General features: G+C 49.2%; 1 protein-coding gene across 6 annotated transcripts in view; it reads left to right on the plus strand.

Annotated features, from left to right (window-relative positions):
• LOC120935982 (whey acidic protein-like) overlaps positions 1-21959 on the plus strand; it is a 140171-nt gene that overhangs the window by 69082 nt on the left and 49130 nt on the right. For all 6 annotated transcript variants that reach the window (XM_040348037.1, XM_040348041.1, XM_040348039.1 and 3 more), the window contains 2 exons: positions 1357-1497; positions 21393-21548. In XM_040348037.1, coding sequence (XP_040203971.1) covers positions 1357-1497; positions 21393-21548 — 297 coding nt within the window. The remainder of the gene's footprint in view (positions 1-1356; positions 1498-21392; positions 21549-21959) is intronic.

The following is a 21959-nucleotide window of genomic DNA, read 5'->3' on the forward strand; positions in this document are numbered from 1 at the left end:
CGGAGGTCAGTGGAGGGATTGGCAGAGAGGGGAGGAGTACACTGAGCGGAGATCAGTGGAGGGATTGGCAGAGAGGGGAGGAGTACACTGAGCGGAGGTCAGTGGAGGGATTGGCAGAGTGGAGGGATTGGCAGAGAGGGGAGGAGGACACTGAGTGGAGGTCAGTGGAGGGATTGGCAGAGAGGGGAGGACACTGAAAAATACCGATTTTTAACTTGTAAATACCAAATGTCTGAAATAGTACACACGATCAGAATTTCCGATGGTATAAATTCTGATGTAATTTTCCGTCAGAATTCCGTTCACGCTGTCTAGAAAAGCATGTAGCAAATATGGAATAATAAGCACAGGGCTGGCACTATAGGGTTACATTTAGGGGGAGTAAACATGGCAGGCTAGGGGTGTTGAAAAGAGTTTAATGTTTTTCCCGGGGTAGGAGGGGCTGGGGGAGGTCTGCAGTCAGTGAGCCTACAGCATAGGAATAGGAAGCTCCCACCCTCCCGCCCTATTGTTTTGTGTTTATTTATAATGCAGGTTGGGCTTGGTTTGGCGGTTGGAGATCTTTGAAGGCAGTAGACATTTTTGACCAATTTGGCATAAGTGGGGGGACCCATCATGGTATGGGATCCTCGGTTGATGCCAGTTAACCCTGGTTCAGTTGGCTTCGGTTGATGGGTATCAGCGTGGGGAAGGTTCGGAGTGCTATGGTCTTTGAGTCGGCGCACTGCGACTGGGATCTGGGATGGCCACGCTGATACGGAGGAAATTTGGTCAATGCCTTCAATGATCCTTAACAGGGGACAACGTTATCTGTGAAGGATTGTTGAGTGTAAATAAAGATGTTTTGGTTAATATATTATTGGTTAATTTGTTAATAAAATGGCCGATGCGGCCAATTTTTATTCCAAAATGGATGTCGTCTGTTCATTCCTTAGGTTAAGGTATAGTTGGGGTTACGTGGCCATATGCAGTTTATCTGGTTTACCATAGTCATGCATACACACTGTCAGACCAAATTCCGACCGTCCGAAACGCGGTGACGTAAAACACTACGACGAGCCGAGAAAAATGAAGTTCAATGCTTCCGAGCATGCGTCGACTTAAATCTGAGCATGCATGTTTTTTTTCTCAGACGGAGTTCTACACAGACGATCGGAATTTCCGATTTTTTGTTCTATTTCTAAACTCCGACGGAAAAAAGTCTGATGGGGCCCACTCACGGTCGGAATATCCAATGAGAAAATTCCGTCAGACTTTTTTCATCGGAAATTCTGATCGTGTGTACAAGGCATTAGTCGTAAAAGGGATATAATTGTTATATATAATGTACTCATATATAATTTTCTTTGCATGCAGATAAAGAAGGACAATGTAAATTTTATGAAACCTTCGCACCGTGCTCCTCAGTAAGAAAAGCGTGCAAAGGGGACGCATTCTGTCCAAACAAGCAGAAGTGCTGCAATGTTCGATGTACAATGGAATGTGATGATCCTCAGTGTAAGTGGACTTATATATTTTCTTCTTAAATATATCTAGCCGGATTCAGAAAGACTTACGACGGCGTATCAGTAGATACGCCGTCGTAAGTCCGAATGCGCGCCGTCGTATCTTTAAGCGTGTTCTGGAAACCAGATACGCTTAAATTTGGCCAAATCCTACGCCGGCCAAATCCTACGTCGTCGTATCTTATGTGCATATTTACGCTGGCCGCTAGGGGCGTGTACGTAGATTTACGCGTCGAATATGTAAATGAGCAAGATACGCCGATTCACGAAACGTACGTACGCCCGTCGCAGTAAGATACGCCGTTTACGTAAGACATACGCCGGCGTAAAGATAAACCACCAAAAAGATGGCGCAGCCCATGCAAGGTATGGACGACGGAACAGCCGTCGTATTTTACGTCGTACGTGAATAGGGCTGGGCGTAGGTTACGTTCACGTCGAAAGCATTGAGCCGACGTCGTTACGTAGGGAGTATTTGCGACGTGATTCTGAGCATGCGGGCGCATGCGCCGTACGAACGGCCCTCATTTACATGGGGTCACGGTTAATTTAAATGTAGCCCGCCCACTACATGCCTACTTTGAATTAGGCGGGGTTAAGCCGGCCCATTTGCGCTACGCCGACGTAACTTACGGAGCAAGGGCCAGATTCACAGAAAAAGTATGCCGGTGTATCTGCTGATACTCCAGCGTACTTTCAAATTTGCCGCGTCGTATCTTTATTTGTAATTCACAAACAAAGATACGACGGCTTTTGGCTAAGATCCGACAGGCGTACGGCTTCGTACGCCTTCGGATCATAGGATGCAATACTTCGGCGACCGCTGGGTGGAGTTTGCGTCGTTTTCCGCGTCGGGTATGCAAATTAGCTGTTTACGGCGATGCACGAAGGAACGCGCGTTCGTCGCATTCTCTTACGTCGTCGCTAGTCAGTTTTTCCCGTCGCAAACTTAAGCCTGCTATTTCATGGCTTAGATTTAGACCAGCCATGTTAAAGTATGGCCGTCGTTCCCGCGTCGAATTTCAGTTTTTTTTTTGCGTAAGACGTCCGGGAATACGTAACGCACGACGTTCGGGGCGGAAACGTGCCTAATTTAAATGGTACACGCCCCATTTGAATTAGGCGGGCTTGCGCCGGATGGCTTTACGATACGCCGCCGCAAGTTTCCACGCAAGTGCTTTGTGAATCAAGCACTTACGACGAAAACTTGCAGCGGAGTAACGTAAAGGGGATACGTTACGCCGCCGTAATTGTTCGTGAATCTGGCCCCAAGTGCTTTGTGAATACTGTACTTGCCTCACTATGTTACGTCGGCGTAGTGCAAATGGGATGCGCTACGCCGGCCTAATGATACGCCATTGTATCTGAATCTGGCCCAATTTATGTTTAGTAATAAATAGAAAGCAACATAGCTTCTTGTTTGTGACATTTGAACACAAATTGGGACATTAAGTTGAAGTTTCACCCTTTTGGAAAAATGTATCAAAGTTATTTAGAGACAGTAAATGGGGGGCGAGGGAGAACAGTGTTTTTTAACCACTTCCGGACCGCCGCATTTTGAAGCGGGATATCTATGTTATGGTAGCAGCTAGCTGCCATAACCCAGGTATCCTCGTCTTCAGGCGGCGGTCCGGTTTACGATAATGGTGGTCTCTGCGGTGGATTCGCCACGAGATCACGAGAGAGGGCCCCCCTTGTCGCCGCTCTCCCGTGCCCTCCACCGCTTACCGGAGGTGATCGCGTCCTGTCCATGGCTGGGTATGGAGACGAGTGAGGGGAAGATGGCCCTATCCCGTCTCCATACCAAGCAGGGCGGAAGCAACGTCAAAACGTCACTTCTGCCTATAGCTCTTAAAGGGCCATTTTGTTTTTGTAATTTTTTCAAATGACAATTGTTTTTTTATTGTTTTTATTGCATTTAAGTCTAAACATGAGATAAAAAGGAGTGGCCGTTCCAGGTGGGAACCCAGATGAATATCCTCCGCTGCAGACAACTCAGGGGCAGGCAATGCACTTAGCAAAGCAGGAAAAAAAATTGTCTCTGGACAGCCGCACTCTGAACAAATTGTAGCCTTTATTAAAAGAAAGACAGCACTACAAGTCACAGCAAAATAAAATAAAACCCGACTGCTTACGCGTTTCGCACTGAAACTAGTGCTTAGTCACAGGGGGTTCAAAGTAATTTTCTAGCAAAAATTATTAAATTATTTGTGTAATGATGCATTTCATTTTTTATCTGACTGTTTTCTTTTGTACATAATAAACATAATAAAATATATGAGAGGCACAAAAAACTCTTTGCAGTACAACATGGGAAGGTTTCTTAACCGGCTAAAAGGACCGACTCACGCCAATATAGGTTGGCAGAATGGCACGGCTGGGCAAAGTGACGTATATTTACTTCGAATTTCTCGGCATGCGACCCGCAAGCTCCGTGACCGTGCCCGATGTGTGACTCGATGTCCGCCGGTATCCCACGATCATGTCACAGAGCTGCAGAACAGGGAGAGGCCATTGCAAACAAGGCATCTCCCCGTTCTGCCTAGTGACATGTCACTGATCGAATGCTCCCTCTCATCGGGAGCAGCGATCAGTGACGTTTCACTCATAGCCACGTGGTTTCTTCTGTACAGTCCCTACCTCTGAGTTTTCAAAAATATTTCTCTTTGCTCAACTGTTATAACCCTCAGAGAATGAATACAATAAATACTATGGCCCGGATTCAGAAAGCCTGGCGTAACTCTGTGTGGGCGTAGCGTATCGTAACTTAGTGAGGTAGGTTCTGTATTCAGAAAGAACCTGCGCCCTAAGTTACGGCGGCGTAGCGTATGTGGTCCGGCGTAAGCTCGCGTAATACAAATTATCCAGGCAGTGGGCGTGTTGTATGTTAATGAATGGTGACCCCACGTAAATGACGTTTTTTACTAACGCCGTATGCGCCGTCCGTGGACGTATCCCAGTGCGCATGCTCCAAATTACGCCGCAAAGCCTCATTGGTTTCGACGTGAACGTAACTTACGCCCAGCCCCATTCACGGACGACTTACGCAAACGACGTAAACGACGCAAAATTCTACGCTGGCCCGACGTCCATACCTAACATTGGCAACGCCTCATTTAGCAGGGGTAACTTTACGCCGGAAAAAGCCTTACGTAAACGACGTAAAAAAATGCGCCGGGCGCAAGTACGTTTCTGAATCGGCGTATCTACCTAATTTACATATTCTACGCGTAAATCTACGGAAGCGCCACCTAGCGGCCTGCGTAAATATGCAACTAAGATACGACGGCGTAAGAGACTTACGTCAGTCGTATCTTAGCCAAATTTCACGTAACTTGCTTTCTGAATACAGAAAGAAGATACGCCGGCGCATCCTAGAATTTACGCGGCATATCAATAGATACGCCAACGTAAATTCTTTCTGAATCCGGGCCTATATGTACAGTATGTATCTTTTCATTTCATCTTTAAAGCTGACAGATAAGGATGAGCCAAACACCCCCTCGGTTCGGTTTGCACCAGAATATGCGAACAGGCAAAAAATTTGTTCAAACACCGTTAAAGTCTATGTGACACGAACATGAAAAATTTGTGCTAATTTTAAAGGCTTATATGCATGGTATTGTCATAAAAAGTGTTTGGGGACCCGGGTCCTGCCCCAGGGGACATGTATCAATGCAAAAAAAGTAAAAAAAAAATAGAAGTTTTTTCGGGAGCAGTGATTTTGATAATGCTTAAAGTGAAAAAATAAAAATGAAATATTCCTTTACATTTTGTACCTGGGGGTGTCTATAGTATGCCTGTAAAGTGGCGCATTTTTCCCACCTGCCAGGTTGCGTGCTCAGATTAGGGTCTGGCATGGATTTTTGTTTTTATTTTGTTTTTATTTTGGTGCAGGGTTCCCCTTAAAATCCATTCCAGATCTGAAGGGTCTGGAATGGATTTTAAGGGGGACTCCTGCGGCATTTAAAAAGAAAAAATGCCGCAGGGTTCCCTTTAATATCCATACCAGACCTGAAGGGCCTGGTATGGAATTTGGGGGGTCCCCCACACAATTTTTTTTTTTTAATTTTGGTTCAGGGTTTCCCTTAATATTCATACCAAACCCAAATGTCCTGGTAATGGACTGGGGGGGGGGGGGGGACCCATGACGTTTTTTTTTCAATGAATTTTATCTGTATTGCCAGGACCCGACAATTCATTATAGCCGCGATCAGTTTTAAATTAATTTTTTTCCTTTAAAAATTTCATTTTGGTTCAGGGACTGTTCTAAACACGGGAAACATGTGCCACTTTACAGGCATACTATAGACACCCCCATGTACGAAATTTAAAGGAATATTTCACTTTTATTGTTTCACTTTCAGCATTATTAAAATTACTGCATTTTTTGCATTAATACATGTCCCCTGGGGCAGGACCTGGGTCCCCAAACACTCTTTACGACAATAACTTGCACATAAGCCTTTAAAATTAGCACTTTGGATTACTCGACTTTAGACTCATAGACTTTTAAAGGGTGTTCCGCGGCTTTCGAATTTGCTGCGAAAACCCCAAATTTTTCGCTATTCGGCGAACAGGCATTAGATTTGAACATCGGGCTCATCCCTACTGACAGAGTTTCAGCTCTCCGTCATATTGTGAAATATACATATTTATTTATTATTTTGAGTCTTTATTACATTCACAGTTGTTGCCAACACTTCTGTTTTATGTTTTTTTTTTTTTTTTTTTTTAACCATCCACAGAATAAGCTTACAGTGGAGTGAGATACATCGATGACAGTCCAACACTATTATCCTGAGCCCTTGGTGTCCACATGGAATTTATTTTCACAGATGACCACATATCTAAAAGGAATAATAAAGTGTTATCCTGTATTAAACCATGAGAGATTTGTGGTTTTATCTACTGTATATAATTATCTCACTGAATTGGTCAAACTTCTGAACTACTCAAGTGCCATGAGCAGCTTGGCAGAACCCAATGGTCAACCTGACATGTTTAAGGGACTGTCCGGCCAAAGAGATATTTAAACTGCCTGGTTGGTTTAATCGCTGATGGGTTCATATTCACGGGGGAGCCCAGTGGTGAGATCTCCAGTTCATGACTCCCTTCCAGCCCTCCTCTTAGGGCAGAGTCATAAACTCAGCACCGGGATGGGGGAAACCCCTCATAATGGACACAACAGGTGTACAGGCCCAGGAACTTAGTCCAGGCGTGATGAGATCCCCTTATAATGAGCACAGCAGGTGTGCAGACCTAGGAACTCTGCACACAGATGGCGGGAACCCCTCATAATGGGCACAGCAAGTGTGTAGATCCAGGTGCTACGCTCACAGATGGTAGGGACCCCTCATAATAGGCACAGCAGGTATCCTACGCACTAGTTAAGTCCCTGGCTCCTTCTGCCCAATGCAGTCGAAATAAAGAAAAGGCAACAAAATGCTCTTTATTAACAACTTGACCTCCAGAAGATTTTGCCCCCTTCATGACCAGGACATTTTTTGCTATTCAGCACTACGCTACTTTAACTGGTAATTGCGCGGCCATTCAACACTATACCCAAATTTAATTTCTATAAACAAAAAAAGACCGAAAAGTTTGTGTAGCCCTACCCCCGAAGGAGCTGCTGGTTAAATTTTGGGTTTGCACGTTACCTTTGTAGCTTCGTTGTCAGGGTGGGAAAGTCCATAAGAAATGCAATGTCCAGACAGATGTAAAACCTTCAATGGTTGGGCTTTATTTTTACTGCAGGGTAACTTGAAATAGAGAAAGTAGAGGGAGGAGAATAGCAGGGGAAGGTTCAGGCAACTGGGAAAAGAATATTCGAAAATGGTCAATCAGTCTCCCCTCTCACCTATTGAGTGGTTATTGCTCCCCCGGATAGTCCCCTCTCACTTGGCCTAGCAGCCGGGATGACGCACAAACTAATGTCCAGACGGTCTCTGCCACAGAACTCTTGGAATGTACTTGGTCTCTGCCACAGACCTTTGAATATACTTGGATGCATCCAGGAATCCTCTGCCACAGAAGTCCCAAACCTCCAGCCGTGCAGTAGAAGAGCCTTTAAGCCGACACCGGCAGACTGCAGGGCGTTCAATATGGTGGATCCCTCCTCAATTAGGTCACCAGGCCTCATCCGAGACACTAACACTTCCTCCCCCAGTTTCCTTCATCAACACAGCCTCCTCCCTTGTGGACAGACAGCTTGGGATCCCCTTTAGGATTGCAGGCCCCAGCCAGCATAGCTGGGCCTACTAAACAGCAAAGCGACTCCGGGCCATTGGGCCCCGAAGTTGGGCTCACACACACACACCTCGCGCCAGGAGGGTCACGAGGCAAAGTACCCCAGAAAATGGTGTCTGCCCCTTAAGTATCCCTCCCCAGCATGCACAGCGGGGTCACCACTCCCACTGTACCGCTGCCGAGAAAGGACGACCAATACACCATTGGACACCTGTGTTCCAACATAAGGCCGAGATGGCAACACCACCTGCAGGCAACAAGGGAAACTACCAAGTAGTACCATAGCCAGAACAGAGGTAAATTTATTTATCAAACAGGTCTGGGCCCAAGTACTGGCCCAGACGTCCCATAAATTTGAAATAGCGCCCCCTAGATTTGGGGTGGGCGCTACATTTGGAAAAAATATTATATTTTCTGCTTTATGTTCTAAAACATATCAAATAAAATCAAATTTCTTCATAAATTTAGGCCAAAATATATTCTGCTACATTTCTTTTGTAAAAAAAAAAATCCCAATAAGTGTATAATAATTTACTGATTAAAATTTTTGTGTTCGATGAATCGATTTTTTTTTTAAATCGATTAATCGACTAATTTTGATTAATTATAAGGCACATACAGATCCAACTACTTTTAGCTGATCTCCTTGCAGGCTGATTCCCAGTGCAGCTACCAACCACTGGAAAAATGGATAGCAGGATACAAAAAACACACAAAGGCACCGCTCAATGGGAAGAGCATTAAAACTTTTATAGTCTTCAAGTAGGTAACCAAATAAACATTGCACTGGAGACAAAATCGGTGTAGCTACATAAACTATAAAAATGGTGCGAGTAATACCAAACGGTAGCAAAAGCAGTCACAAAAACATGGGGGTAGATTCAGGTAGCAATTACGCCTGCGTATCCATAGATATGCAGCGTAATTGCTAAGTAGCGCCGGCGTATCAACTTTCTGTATTCAGAAAGCTCGAGACGCCGACTGTATCCTAAGATACGACTGTCGTAAGGCTCTTATGCCGTCGTATCTTAGGGTGCATTCTGACGCTGGCCGCTAGGTGGCGTTCCCGTAGTTGTCAGCCTAGAGTATGCAAATTGCGTACTCACGCCGATTCTCAAACGTACGCGCGCCCGGCGGTCGTGTTTTACGTCGTTTGCGTTCGTCGCTTTCGTCGTAAGGCTGCTCCTGCTATTAGGAGGCGCAGCCAATGGTAAGTATGGACGTCCCTTCCCGCGTCGCGATTTTAGAAATTTACGTTGTTTGCGTAAGTGGATCGTGAATGGCGCTGGACGCCATTTACGTTCACGTCGAAGCAAATGACGTCCTTGCGACGTCATTTACCGCAGTGCACGTCGGGAAATTTTCCCGACGGAGCATGTGCAGTACGTTCGTTAAATGATCCACGCCCCCTACGGGATCATTTAAAGTAGCTCAAGTAATTTACGGAGGCGTAGCGTAAAAACGGTACGCTGCGCCGCCGTAGCAGTGCGCGCCCCTACCTGAATCTACCCCATGTAGACTAGTATGATACTGGTATAAAAATGGGTACAACGATGCCACTGCTGAATCCAGATGAGGAGAGGTTAACATCAGTCCGTCGGCATGTAGATGTCCCGTGAAGGGAACTATCACAACTCCCAGTGGATGGTTGTAGAATCCCAGGTTGATAGAGGGAAGTGATAGAGGGAAGTGTAACAGCCCTTGCGTGTGGCAGATAGTAAGGTCCCGCCGGGATGCAGATATGAAGGCACAGCAAAGAAGTCCTTCAGATGGACACGGCAAGCCCCGCTGGTGCCCGTGACGTCACCAGATCTCCGACAGAACTCCCTGAAGGCCCAGAAGCCGGCGGAGAGGTGAGTACCGATCAAAAGAATTTTGATCGATCAAAAAAATTTAAGATTAATCGATGAATTAATAGTTAATTTCATAAATACATTCCAGAGCTACGTTAAACAAAAAGTGATAACAATAACTAAATACCGTATACAAATCCCCAAATATTAAAGTGGTTGTAAAGCCTAAGGTGAAAAACCTTCTGTGCTGCAGCTCCCCCCAGACCCCCCTCTCTTTTTCTTACCTAAGCCCAATCCGATCCAGCAATGTGCATGAATGCAGCAGCTCCTCATTGGACAGATTGATAGCAGCAGAAGCTTTTGGCTCCCACTGCTGTCAATCTAATCCAGTAACACAGGAGTGGGGTGCGGGGGGCGAGTCCTGCTGTCTGTGTCATGGGAAAGCGGCTTTCCGTGGGGACACCCAATGAGGAGGAGGAGGAGCCTGGAATGCCGGTGCACTGTCGATAAATGCCTCCTGTCGAACAATGATGACAGACAGTGTGACCCGGGCCACCCAATCACAATTCACAATGCAATCACAGGCTCCATCCCGCCGGCCCTGAGGAAAGTTAGACAGAGACATGACCCCGGACTGCCACCCGCGCCGCGCGCTCAATGTAACTTAGTAACGCCGCCAATGTAATGGCAACGGCGTTGGGGTAAAAGTAATCAGGTAGATTACTAGTTACCCCTTGACGGCCAATCGTTACGTAACGGCGTTTATTTAAACGCCGTTACTTACAACACTGCAGGTAACAGGAAAGCTGCCCATATAGTCTGTACACTTCCAGGGATGGACCAGTGCTGGAGATAGGAGTTCCTGGCGAAGACTAACAGTGCAGATAATTACTGTATATACTCGAGTATAAGCCGACCCGAATATAAGCCAAGGCACCTAATTTTACCACAAAAAAAATGGGAAAACTTATTGACTCAAGTATAATCCTAGGGTGTCCATCTGCTTGCCTCACTGTGCCTCACTGCATCCATGTGCATGCCTCATTGTGTCCATGCCTCACTGTGCCCATGTGCATGCCTCATTGTGTCCATGTGCATGCCTCACTGTGTCCATGTCCATGCCTCATTGTGTCCATGCCTCACTGTGCCCATGTGCATTCCTCATTGTGTCCATGTGCATGCCTCACTGTGTCCATGCCTCAATGTGTCCATGTCCATGCCTCACTGTGTCCATGCCTCACTGTGCCCATGCCTCACTGTGCCCATGACTAGATTGATGTTTAACATGGGAGTCTATGGAAGGGGTGCCCGGGTTTGAAAAATCGGTGCTCCCCAGCCGTAGGTTCCCCAGACAACAAACTTTGCACACTTATAGAGGAGAAATGGGGCGACATGTGTGCCAAGTTCCGGGTCCAGGAGACCTAAGACCAGTCCCCAAGATCACCAGAGAAATTACCGTTTAACATGGGAGTCTATGGAAGGGGTGCCTGGCTTTGAAAAATTGGTTCTCCCTGGCCGTAAGTCCCCCGGACAACAAACTTTGCACACTTGTAGATGTGTACTAAGTTTGGGGTCCAGGGGACCTATGGCCGGCCGGTACCGGGTCCCCAAAGTCCAGGAGATTAGGCGCAAAAAGGTGACCCGAGTATAAGCCGAGGGGGGCATTTTCAGCACAAAAAAATGTGCTGAAAAACTCGGCTTATACTCGAGTATATACCGTAACTTTACTCAGTAGCTCACCAGAATTATTCTGCATCAACTGATATTTTTGGGAATATAAGATTGTGACAGACCCAACCAGGACAGGTGCTTTTGGAGGGGACTGCAGGGTAGACTCTTGCCTACTGACTATGGGTCCTGCCATTTAAGGGAGCTACAAGAATTTAGGAACATGTCCTGTTATGTAAAGCATGACTATGGTATAAATACATTAACCCCTTATCTGCTAAGCCCCCCACATTTTTACTCAACCTTTACCTTAATAAATAACTGACACCACTACTGTAATCTTTGGAGTAAAAACTGGCCGTAGCAGCCTCCATTTATTTTTAAATAACCTTTTAAATATTAAATAACATTAAATAACATTTTCACACATAAACCTTTATTAGACCTGAGATACCACTTTTAACCCTGCTGGTGCTGGACTTTGCAGGCACATTAACACACTTGTAACCATTCTAAAAAGTTTTATGAGCACTGCAGTACCTAACTCTGGTCTTAGGCCTCAAGCCGAAACTGACTCAAAGACGACCAACTGACCGCAGTACCCCCATTAACCACTTGCCAGCTACACCTTGGTAGACTGGACTAACAGCCCCTTCAGAACCCATACCACCTCTGGGTAATGGCATCCACTTCAGGGTAATTTCTTCTCCTGCAAAGTCCAAAACACCCGCCGCCGCCACGACATCCTAAGTTCGTACCTGTGTGGAAAAAACAAAAACCAGAAAAGCACCCAAAACCGCCAACACCGTATCACATACCATGACCTCCCACTACACCAATGACCCCCTTTAAAATGCCCAATAAAGGGAGGGTGGGTGGGAAACTTCTCCCCACGTGTTAACCGGGAAGCGTGGGAGGGGAAATATATAACCTCCCTCCCATCGCTCTCCTTCCTCACTGACCCCTCCCTCCGACCATGGCAGGGCTTTTTCTTTAACCCCGTCATGGCCGGCCCTGCGCTGATGTCTTGTTGTTTTGCTCCGGGCCTCTCTTGACTATGGTATAAATACATTAACCCCTTATCTGCTAAGCCCCCCACATTTTTACTCAACCTTTACCTTAATAAATAACTGACACCACTACTGTAATCTTTGGAGTAAAAACTGGCCGTAGCAGCCTCCATTTATTTTTAAATAACCTTTTAAATATTAAATAACATTAAATAACATTTTCACACATAAACCTTTATTAGACCTGAGATACCACTTTTAACCCTGCTGGTGCTGGACTTTGCAGGCACATTAACACACTTGTAACCATTCTAAAAAGTTTTATGAGCACTGCAGTACCTAACTCTGGTCTTAGGCCTCAAGCCGAAACTGACTCAAAGACGACCAACTGACCGCAGTACCCCCATTAACCACTTGCCAGCTACACCTTGGTAGACTGGACTAACAGCCCCTTCAGAACCCATACCACCTCTGGGTAATGGCATCCACTTCAGGGTAATTTCTTCTCCTGCAAAGTCCAAAACACCCGCCACCAGCACCCAAAGGTAACTCCTTACCTTTGGGCGCACCTCCACACCCTCAATGCTCGCTGTATCCCGTCCTGTAGGCCCAACACCCACATGTCAATCCCCACGTCGGTCAAATGAACTCCATCTTTCAGCTGATACCTCCACGTATCCACCTCCAACTCAGGGTGTTTAACCACCAACCCGCCGTTCCGGATCACAAATTTAGCCACGTCCCGATTAATTTTTTTCCTGGCCCTGTTCACACCTTCCCACGATCTAGCCATCCGCCATGAAGACCTGCCCACAATGTCAGACCATATCACTACCGTATCCGGGTAGGACATGCGAATCCTCAAGAAATCAAACTTGATGTCTTGTGCGACATCCAACATAGAACGCACCCCCAAGTCGTTTCCCCCCGCATGGATCAACAAAACGTCCGGCGGTCGGTCCAAGCGTGCAAACTTGTGCACTTCCGGCACCACCCTGCTCCACAACATCCCCGGGAACCCCAACCACCGCACCATCGCTTCCTGTCTGGGGACCCCCAGCTGGCGACCGTTCGGCCGCATATCCGCTCTCGCAGCCCCCCTACGAACGAAGGAGTGGCCTATTATCCATACCAGTCCCTGTCCCGCACCTGAAAGACAGCAAGTAAGAAATCCATCACCACAAGCCCATCGGGAGACGCTCCCCTCCCGACTCCCAACATGTTCCCTTAACCAAACAAAAACAAAACCCCGATACACTCCCCATCCCCCTTGGAGGTGGCCTGACATGAACTTTACCTGGCCATCTATTGTTTTGCACCCCCGCTCCCCCCTAGTTCTACCATGAGCTGAGGTCTGACATATAATCGAAATCTCCTTGACTCCCATCTACCAATCCTTTTCACCAATTCATCGTCCAAGCCACAACGTACTGCTTCTGTCGCGGCACCAATCCGAAAGGAATGCGCCGAGAACTCCTGAGCCACCAGGCCCAATGCCCCCAAACACCGTCTGAACACTGTCACGAACTGATACCGTGACAACGCCGTCCCATCCTCGTGCAGCAAGAATGAGCCACTTAACTCTGGCCGTACATCCAAAAATTCCCGCACTACCCTAACCGGGCATAATTCCGACCCTTCAATAGGGAAGACCCGCACCACTTTACCCCTCCCTTTCTGGTCCGTCTTGGACCGGCGTAGCAACAAAGCGACCCCGTCTTGATTCCACACCACATCATCAGCCAACATGCCACCCTGCACCTTCTTCGAGGGGCTAACCAACTCCCCCACCCTAAAAGCTCCAAAGAACGCCAAAGCGAACGCCGCGCGAAACAATAACACTTCAAACCGGGATGAACACAATGAATGAATGAATGAATGAAAAATTTATATAGCGCGGCACATGCGAACTGAATCGCCTCTGGGCGCTTGTTGTTTGTGTCTCATGCCTTTCAGAAAAGCAGGGTTTTGATCTGCCTTCTGAAGGACAGGTGGTTTTGCTCCAACCGAATGCTGGTTGGTAAAGCATTCCAAAGCCTGGGGCCCTGGAAAGCAAACCTTCTTTCTCCTTTGGACTTGTATTTGGTTTTAGGAACCTTGACCAGATTTTGGTCGGTGGATCGCAGAATGCGGTTGCAATTGTGCGGTTTGATCTTGTCGCATAGATATCTAGGAGCCTTCCCATGGATGCACTTATGTGTCAGGCAGTGACAATGTCCCCAACTTTTCCATAATACCCCTCAATATTGCAAACGACACAGGGCGACGGGAATCCGCCTGACGCCCCTGCTTCCTGTAACCCTTTAGAGCCTGCCGGACACAAAATTCCTTAGTAAAGTCCGGGCGCCCTTGCCACTTAAACAGGAAAGCCAATCCAGCCAATTTTTTGTCCATCATGGACGGAGAAACCCCGGCCTCCATGTTCCTGCCCAAGAAATACAGCACCAAACCCCTGACCTCGGGACCGGCCGGGTCCACCTCGGCCTCCCTAACCAGAGCCTGCCATTCCGCCCACACCTTCTCATACGCCCTCCAGGTGTTCACACTTACCGACCTTCTGATCCAATCGGAGACGATTCCAACGGAATCCTCCAAAGCCACTCTGGACAGGGGACACCTTGCTCCTCTGCCTCCGGCACCAGCTCCCGGAACCTGTCCCACTGAAAGCGAGACAGAGCATCAGCTACTACATTCTCCACCCCCGGTAGATGCACCGCATATACAAATATGTTCAACTGCAAACAGCGCAGCACCAGGTGCCGTAACAGCCGAATAACTGGAGGAGAAGACGCCGTAACTCTGTTGATCACCTGGACCACCCCCATATTGTCACCATGGAACCGCACCTTCCGATCCCGGAAGGCCGCACCCCACAATTCTACTGCCAGCACCACCAGAAACAATTCCAACAGCACCAAGTTCTTTGTGAACCCCGCCTCCAACCAGGCCTGAGGCCATGAGCCCGCACTCCATTGCCCTTGAAAATATGCCCCAAAACCTGCGCCTCCAGCCGCATCTGTGAACAACTCCATGTCAAAGTTGCTAACCGGACCGGACATCCACAAGGCCCTGCCGTTGAAGGAGTCCAAAAAGGAGTGCCATACCAACAAATCCTCCCTATGTTCCTTCCCCAGGCGCACATAGTGCCTGGGCGACCTGACACCCGCTGTAGCCGCCGAAAGGCGCCTGCAAACGACCCTCCCCATGGGGAGAATGCGGCAAGCAAAATTTAGCTTCCCCAGGAGCGACTGAAGAGCTCGGAGTTGCACCTTCCGCAAGCCCACCATCTCCTGAATCTCGGCCTTGAGGCCCACCAACTTGTCCAGCGGTAACCTACATTCCATCCTCTCTGAATCGATCACGATGCCCAAGAATTGGATGACCGATCTCGGTCCTTCCGTTTTCTCGGGCGCCAGCGGCACACCAAATCGCTCCGCAATGTGCTCCAAAGTGGCCAACAGCACTGCGCAAATCTGCGACCCCGCCGGCCCAATACAGAGAAAGTCGTCCAGATAGTGGATCACGGAGCTTACGCCGGACACATCCCGAACCACCCACTCCAGGAACGAACTAAACCGTTCAAACAGCGCGCAGGAAATGGAACAGCCCATCGGCAGACATTTGTCTACGTAGAACTCCCCACCCCACTGGCAGCCCAACCGCCTGACCCAGCCCACCGCAGCATCAAAAGAGGTGTAACTCACCGTACACTCCTCCATGCTGATGGCGTCGTTCACCGACCCCCCCTTCGGAAACGACAAATGATGAATAAGCCGAAATTTGTTCGGCTCCTTCTTAGGCACCACCCCCAACGGGGAAACCACCAAGTCGTCCAAGGGAGGCGAGACGAATGGGCCCCCCATACGGCCCAATGCCACTTCCTTCTGCAGTTTCTCTGAAACCACATCTGGGTGTTGTAACGCTGAACGTAAATTCTTAGCCACCGGGGGGACCACGGACAAAGAGCACGGAATGTTAAAACCCACCGAGAAACCCCTTTCCAACGACAGGGCGGCCGCCCTATCAGGATATCTACCGAGAAACGGTCGCATCCTTTCCACCATCACCGGAGTCCTCCCTCTTACTTGAAGAATCTCCGGGACGTCCCTTGCCTTGCTTAAAACACCGGGAAGAGGGGTGATTGCCACCACAGCCGGAGCACTCGTGCTTGAACCGGCAAGACCCTCCGAACCTGCAGTTTCCTTCGTTAAACTGCCAACAGACCCCCTTCTTCTTTCCGGCCGACTGTCCTGGGGAAGAGGTTCCACCGGCCCCCCCCTGAAAAAACGGCGTGGACGTCCGTGGGGCCGACATAAGCCGCATCCAAAGGCCAATGTCCTTAGTGTCCCACCTAATATCCGGCCTGATAGCCCGGCGTTGCCGGAACTGCTCATCATACCGGAGCCACCCCGTGCCCCCGTAACACCGGTAGGCCTCGCTAATCGCCTCCTGGTAACTGAAAAGCGCCGAACAATGTTCGGGGTTTTTCTCACCGATCACGCTCGCCATGATCGAATAGGCCTGCGACCAATTCGCAAAAGTCCTAGGTATAAGCCTATACCTCCTCTTCTCCTCGTCCTCTTTCTTGGACTCTTCCGGCTTAACCCTATCAAGGTTAAACTTTTCCAGCGGTAACAACGCAAATATCTCTACATATTCACTCTTCCAAATCTTTTCCCGCACCTCCGGCTTCAAATGCGAACCCAGCGGTGCCTCCCAGCACGTGTAAACCTCCCCTTTAGCCGCGTCCGCCAACCGGACCAACTCTCTCTTCTTCGCGGAATCGACCCCCGCATCCCCCTTTTCCGTAGGCGGCACCACGGCACCTGCCGCCACAGCCCCTACCTCTTGTCCCTTGTCCACAGGCACCACAGCCCCCGGCACGGCGACCGCTAATGCAGGTGCCGTAACCCCGGGTCCCCCCACCGTTCCCCATGCTGCCGCCGGGCTAACGGCGGGGCTGACCCCACCCTTCAGCTGGCTAACCAACGTCTCCAAACCCGCCAGGAACCGGTGCAAACCGGCATCCTCTCTCGACCGTTCCCCCAGTGTACCCGAATCACCACTACTCACCCCTGCGGGCACCCCCCCACGACTACGGGGACCCCCCCCCTGTCCCCCCGCTAACACCCCCACATTTTGTAAAATAGAAGGCAAAGCCAAAAACGACTCACCGGGCTGTCTGGAAGCAATCCCACCAGCCGTCCGGCTTGGCTCCCGCGCTGCGACCTCCGTCCTGGGCACCACTTCCTCCTCCGACAGCTCCCCTTCCGATCGATCTCCATGCCGACCCTCCTCACCAGATGAAAGCCCTCCAGGCGACTCGGGCCTGGGAGCCGCGGGCCCAGAGCTGGACTCACTCTCGCTGCGCGCCCTGGACCCGTGCACCGACTTCCTCATAGCTTTTCTCGGCGCCTCGGACACTCTGCCGTCTTCCCCTCCCCCTCGCTCCCTCACCACGGGGCTGGATTGGAGGTGGCTAGCCGCGGATGCTGAAGAGCTAGCCACCGCAGGGACAGATGTGCTTCGCCGAGGCTCTCGGCCCACCGGTGCACAACCGGGGTCGGAGCCCGCATCCCTCCGATCTTCTCGCCGAGCGGACCTGGCCGCCGCCTTGGAGCCCCCTGGCCGCCCCCTCCCCGTTCCCCGCTGCCGATCGGTGTCCTCCTGGCGCCCCCCCCGCCGCCGCCGCTGTCCGTTTTGCGGGTGGGCCCGAGGAGGCCCGGATGGGGCTGCCCCCTCTCCTGTGGGACCGGGTGGACGGTCCCGGGGAATAGCGTGCCGGAGGCCGGGACACCCTGGATCGCGGGGTGTACTCCTCCCCCCCCCGGACGGGTGGATTGCTGGCTACATCCTGGGTGGCAGTATGAGCCCCCCCCGCTCGCGGGGTGCCCCCCCCGCCCCCCCGGCCGGGTGAATCGTTCCCCGTGTCCCCGTGCGGGAGGAGCGGCCCCAGCATGGACTGCAGCCACCCCTCACCGCGGCGATCCGCCTCCTGCCTGAGCTGGGCGATCATGGCCTCGACCCCAGCCATGGTACAGGCCGCTGGATGAGCTAAAAATTGAGTCCCCGGCTGCGGCCTAGCGGCGCTCGTTTTTTTTTTTTTTTTTTTTTTTTTATCAGGGCCTAGCTTCCCCCCAGCAGCGCTGACCTAAAACGCCGAAAAAACGGTAAAAATAGCACCCGATCGCGGCCTACCTCACCCCTTTACGTTTCTGGCAGAGCAGCAAGTCCCCAGCAGGCACAGAAACTTCTCCCCACGTGTTAACCGGGAAGCGTGGGAGGGGAAATATATAACCTCCCTCCCATCGCTCTCCTTCCTCACTGACCCCTCCCTCCGACCATGGCAGGGCTTTTTCTTTAACCCCGTCATGGCCGGCCCTGCGCTGATGTCTTGTTGTTTTGCTCCGGGCCTCTCTAAAGGACATTATTACATTTAACAGTCAAGGAAGCCATGATGGTCTCTGCCACCTTGAAACTCAGTAATCAGATGTATGTGAAAAGAAATGAAAGCTGGTTAATGAGATTTGGACAGCCCTGGGTCTCTTGTTGTCACACAGAGAGGGGCTGAATGACCCCCTGTTCAGTTTGCGGCAGAACTTTCAAACATCGCAAACGTTCGGAACCAAATAGTGCCTATTTTGAATGCTCATATGCAAGTTGTTGGGTAAACAATGGTTATGAGGGTCTGGGTACTACCCTGCGGGATATGTATCAGAGAAAATAAACGTTTGTAAAAAAAAACATAGGGGCAGATCCACGTACCTCGGCGCTTCTCTCCGCCGGGCGCAGCGTATCTAAGATACACTACGCCGCTGTAACTTATTTTTTTTTTCAAATCCAGAAAGAATTTGCGCCGTAAGTTACGGTGGCGTAGTGTATCTTTTGCGGCGTAAGGGCGCGGAATTCAAATGGAAGTGATGGGGGCGTGTTTTTTGTAAATATGTCGTGACCCGACGTAAACAACTTTTTCTTTTTAACTGCGCATACGCCGTCCGTGGGGGTATCCCAGTGCGCATGCTCGAAATTAACCCGGAACAAGCCAATGCTTCCGACGGTGAAGTCAATCCCTATTCGCGAACAACTTACGCAAACTACGTAAACATTTCAAATTTCTAGGCGGGAAGGACGGCCATACTTAACCACTTGCCGTCGCTGCACCGCCGAAATACATCCACAAGGTGGCTCTCCTAGGCGAGACCACGTAAATGGACGTCCTGCCTATTAGCCGCCACTAGGGGCGCACGCGCGCCGCCGGAGGCGCGCGCGCGCGCCCCCCGCTCGCCCCCGACTCCCGTGCGTGTGCCCGGCGGGCGCGATCGCCGCCGGGCACACGCGATCGCTCGGTACAGAGCGGGGAACGGGAGCTGTGTGTGTAAACACACAGCTCTCGTTCCTGTCAGCAGGGGAAATGCTGATTTTCTGTTCATACAATGTATGAACAGAAAATCAGTGTTTCCCCTAGTGAGGCCCCCCCCCCCCCCCCCACAGTAAGAACACACCCAGGCATACTTAACCCCTTCCCCGCCCCCTAGTGTTAACCCCTTCACTGCCAGTGGCATTTTTATAGTAATCTAATGCATTTTTATAGCACTGATCGCTATAAAAATGCCAATGGTCCCAAAAATGTGTCAAAAATGTCCGAAGTGTCCGCCATAATGTCGCAATACCGAAAAAAAAATCGCTGATCGCCGCCATTACTAGTAAAAAAAATATTAATAAAAATGCCATAAAAATACCCCCTATTTTGTAAACGCTATAACTTTTGCGCAAACCAATCAATAAACGCTTATTGCGATTTTTTTTTACGAAAAATATGTAGAAGAATACGTATCGGCCTAAACTGAGGAAAAAAAATGTTTTTCTATATATTTTTGGGGGATATTTATTACAGCAAAAAGTAAAAAATATTAATTTTTTTCAAAATTGTCGTTCTATTTTTGTTTATAGCGCAAAAAATAAAAAACGCAGAGGTGATCAAATACCACCAAAAGAAAGCTCTATTTGTGGGAAAAAAAGGACGCCAATTTTGTTTGGGAGCCACGTCGCACGACCGCGCAATTGTCTGTTAAAGCGACGCAGTCCCGAATCGCAAAAAGTACTCTGGTCTTTGGGCAGCAATATGGTCCGGGGGGTAAGTGGTTAACATTGAGTACGCCTCATAACAGTAGCTTTAACTATACGCCGGAAAAAGCTGAACGCAAACAATGTAAAAAAATGCGCCGGGCGGACGTACGTTCGTGGATCGCCGTAACTAGCTAATTTGCATACTCAACGCGGATTTCAACGGAAACGCCACCTAGCAGCCACCGAAAAATTGCAGCTTAGATCCGATGGCGTAATAAGACGTACGCCTGTCGCATCGACCCAAGATGCCGTCCTATCTTGTTTTGTGGATACAAAACAAAAATACGAGGCAGGAAATTTAGAATTACGCCGGCGTATCAATAGATACGCCGGCGTAATTCTTTTGTGGATCTGCCCCATAATTTTTAAATAAGTAGGGATTTACTGATGCTTAAAGTGAAACCATCAAAATGAGAAATAACAAAAATATGAAAAAATCCTTTAAATATATGTCCTGGGGGGTCGCTTTAGGCAGCTGAATCCTGTGCTTACTGCTGTGTAGTGTACACAGGAAATTGAAAAAGAAAGATGGCGGCTCCCAGCTCCGACCCATATCAAGCCTTGTTTTTATATCTGCTTCCTGCTTCAGTGTTCCAGCTCTTGCTGCCTTACTCTCAGCTGCTCCAGTGCAGTGTCAGGACTTGAGGAATCCTGGTAGGCAGTGCCAGGACCTGATGATCCAGTGCCCCTGGCAAAATATGCTGAATTGCGCCCCACCCCCTTCATTATGTGCAAGCTTATGAGGAGGAGGGGGAGAGAGAGCACAGCCCCCACCTCCCCCTGGCTTTCTCCTTGCCGCTACCAGCTCTGGGCTGACAGAAGTAGTGATGCCGCTGTCACTGCTGCTGTCAGCCTTATAGTAGAAGGAACTTGCGGCGCCCCCATCCTTAAAATACACTGTGCCCAGGGCAGCCGTCCCTTCTGTTCACCTCTTGCCTTTAGGGTGACAAAATCTGGGTGCCTGGCACTAGCAACACCCCTGCATGTGACCCTGACCCTATGAATAAATTCATGGCAAAATCTGTTTCTGCTTCTTTCAGCTGAAAAAAAAAAAGGACAGTGTCCTTATTTCAAGGACAATGAACTAGTCAGATGTGGTTTCGTCAAAAAAACTATCTGTGACATAGATGAAGACTGTGGAGGACTGCAGAAGTGCTGCCGAGAGCTCTGTACCAACCAATGCCGGGACCCTGTGGGTAAGTCAACCTTACTTGCTAAATTTTAATGAGAGAATACTGGAATTTACGCAGCTATGACACCATACTGGTAATGGTGGTTATCAGTGACTTATAGTAGGACTGTGATAGAGTGGCGGAAATCTGGCACTAACTGACACTTGCTGGGAGGTACACTTACTGACACTGACATCACTATTAACACCATTACAGCGATCGGTGATAATACTGTACACTGACTCTGTACTAATGACACTGGCTGGGGGACAGGGGTGGTCAGAAGGCAATCAAGGGGTTTACTGTGTGCCTAACAAGTGCAATGTGTGTAATGTGTGCTGCTTTTACTAACAGCACTGACTCCTTTTTTTTCCTAAACTCAGAGTTTTAAAAAAAATCGCAATAAGCGTATATTTATTGGTTTGCGCAAAATTT

Source organism: Rana temporaria, chromosome 4 (assembly GCF_905171775.1).
Source record: "Rana temporaria chromosome 4, aRanTem1.1, whole genome shotgun sequence".
Lineage (NCBI taxonomy): Eukaryota > Metazoa > Chordata > Amphibia > Anura > Ranidae > Rana > Rana temporaria.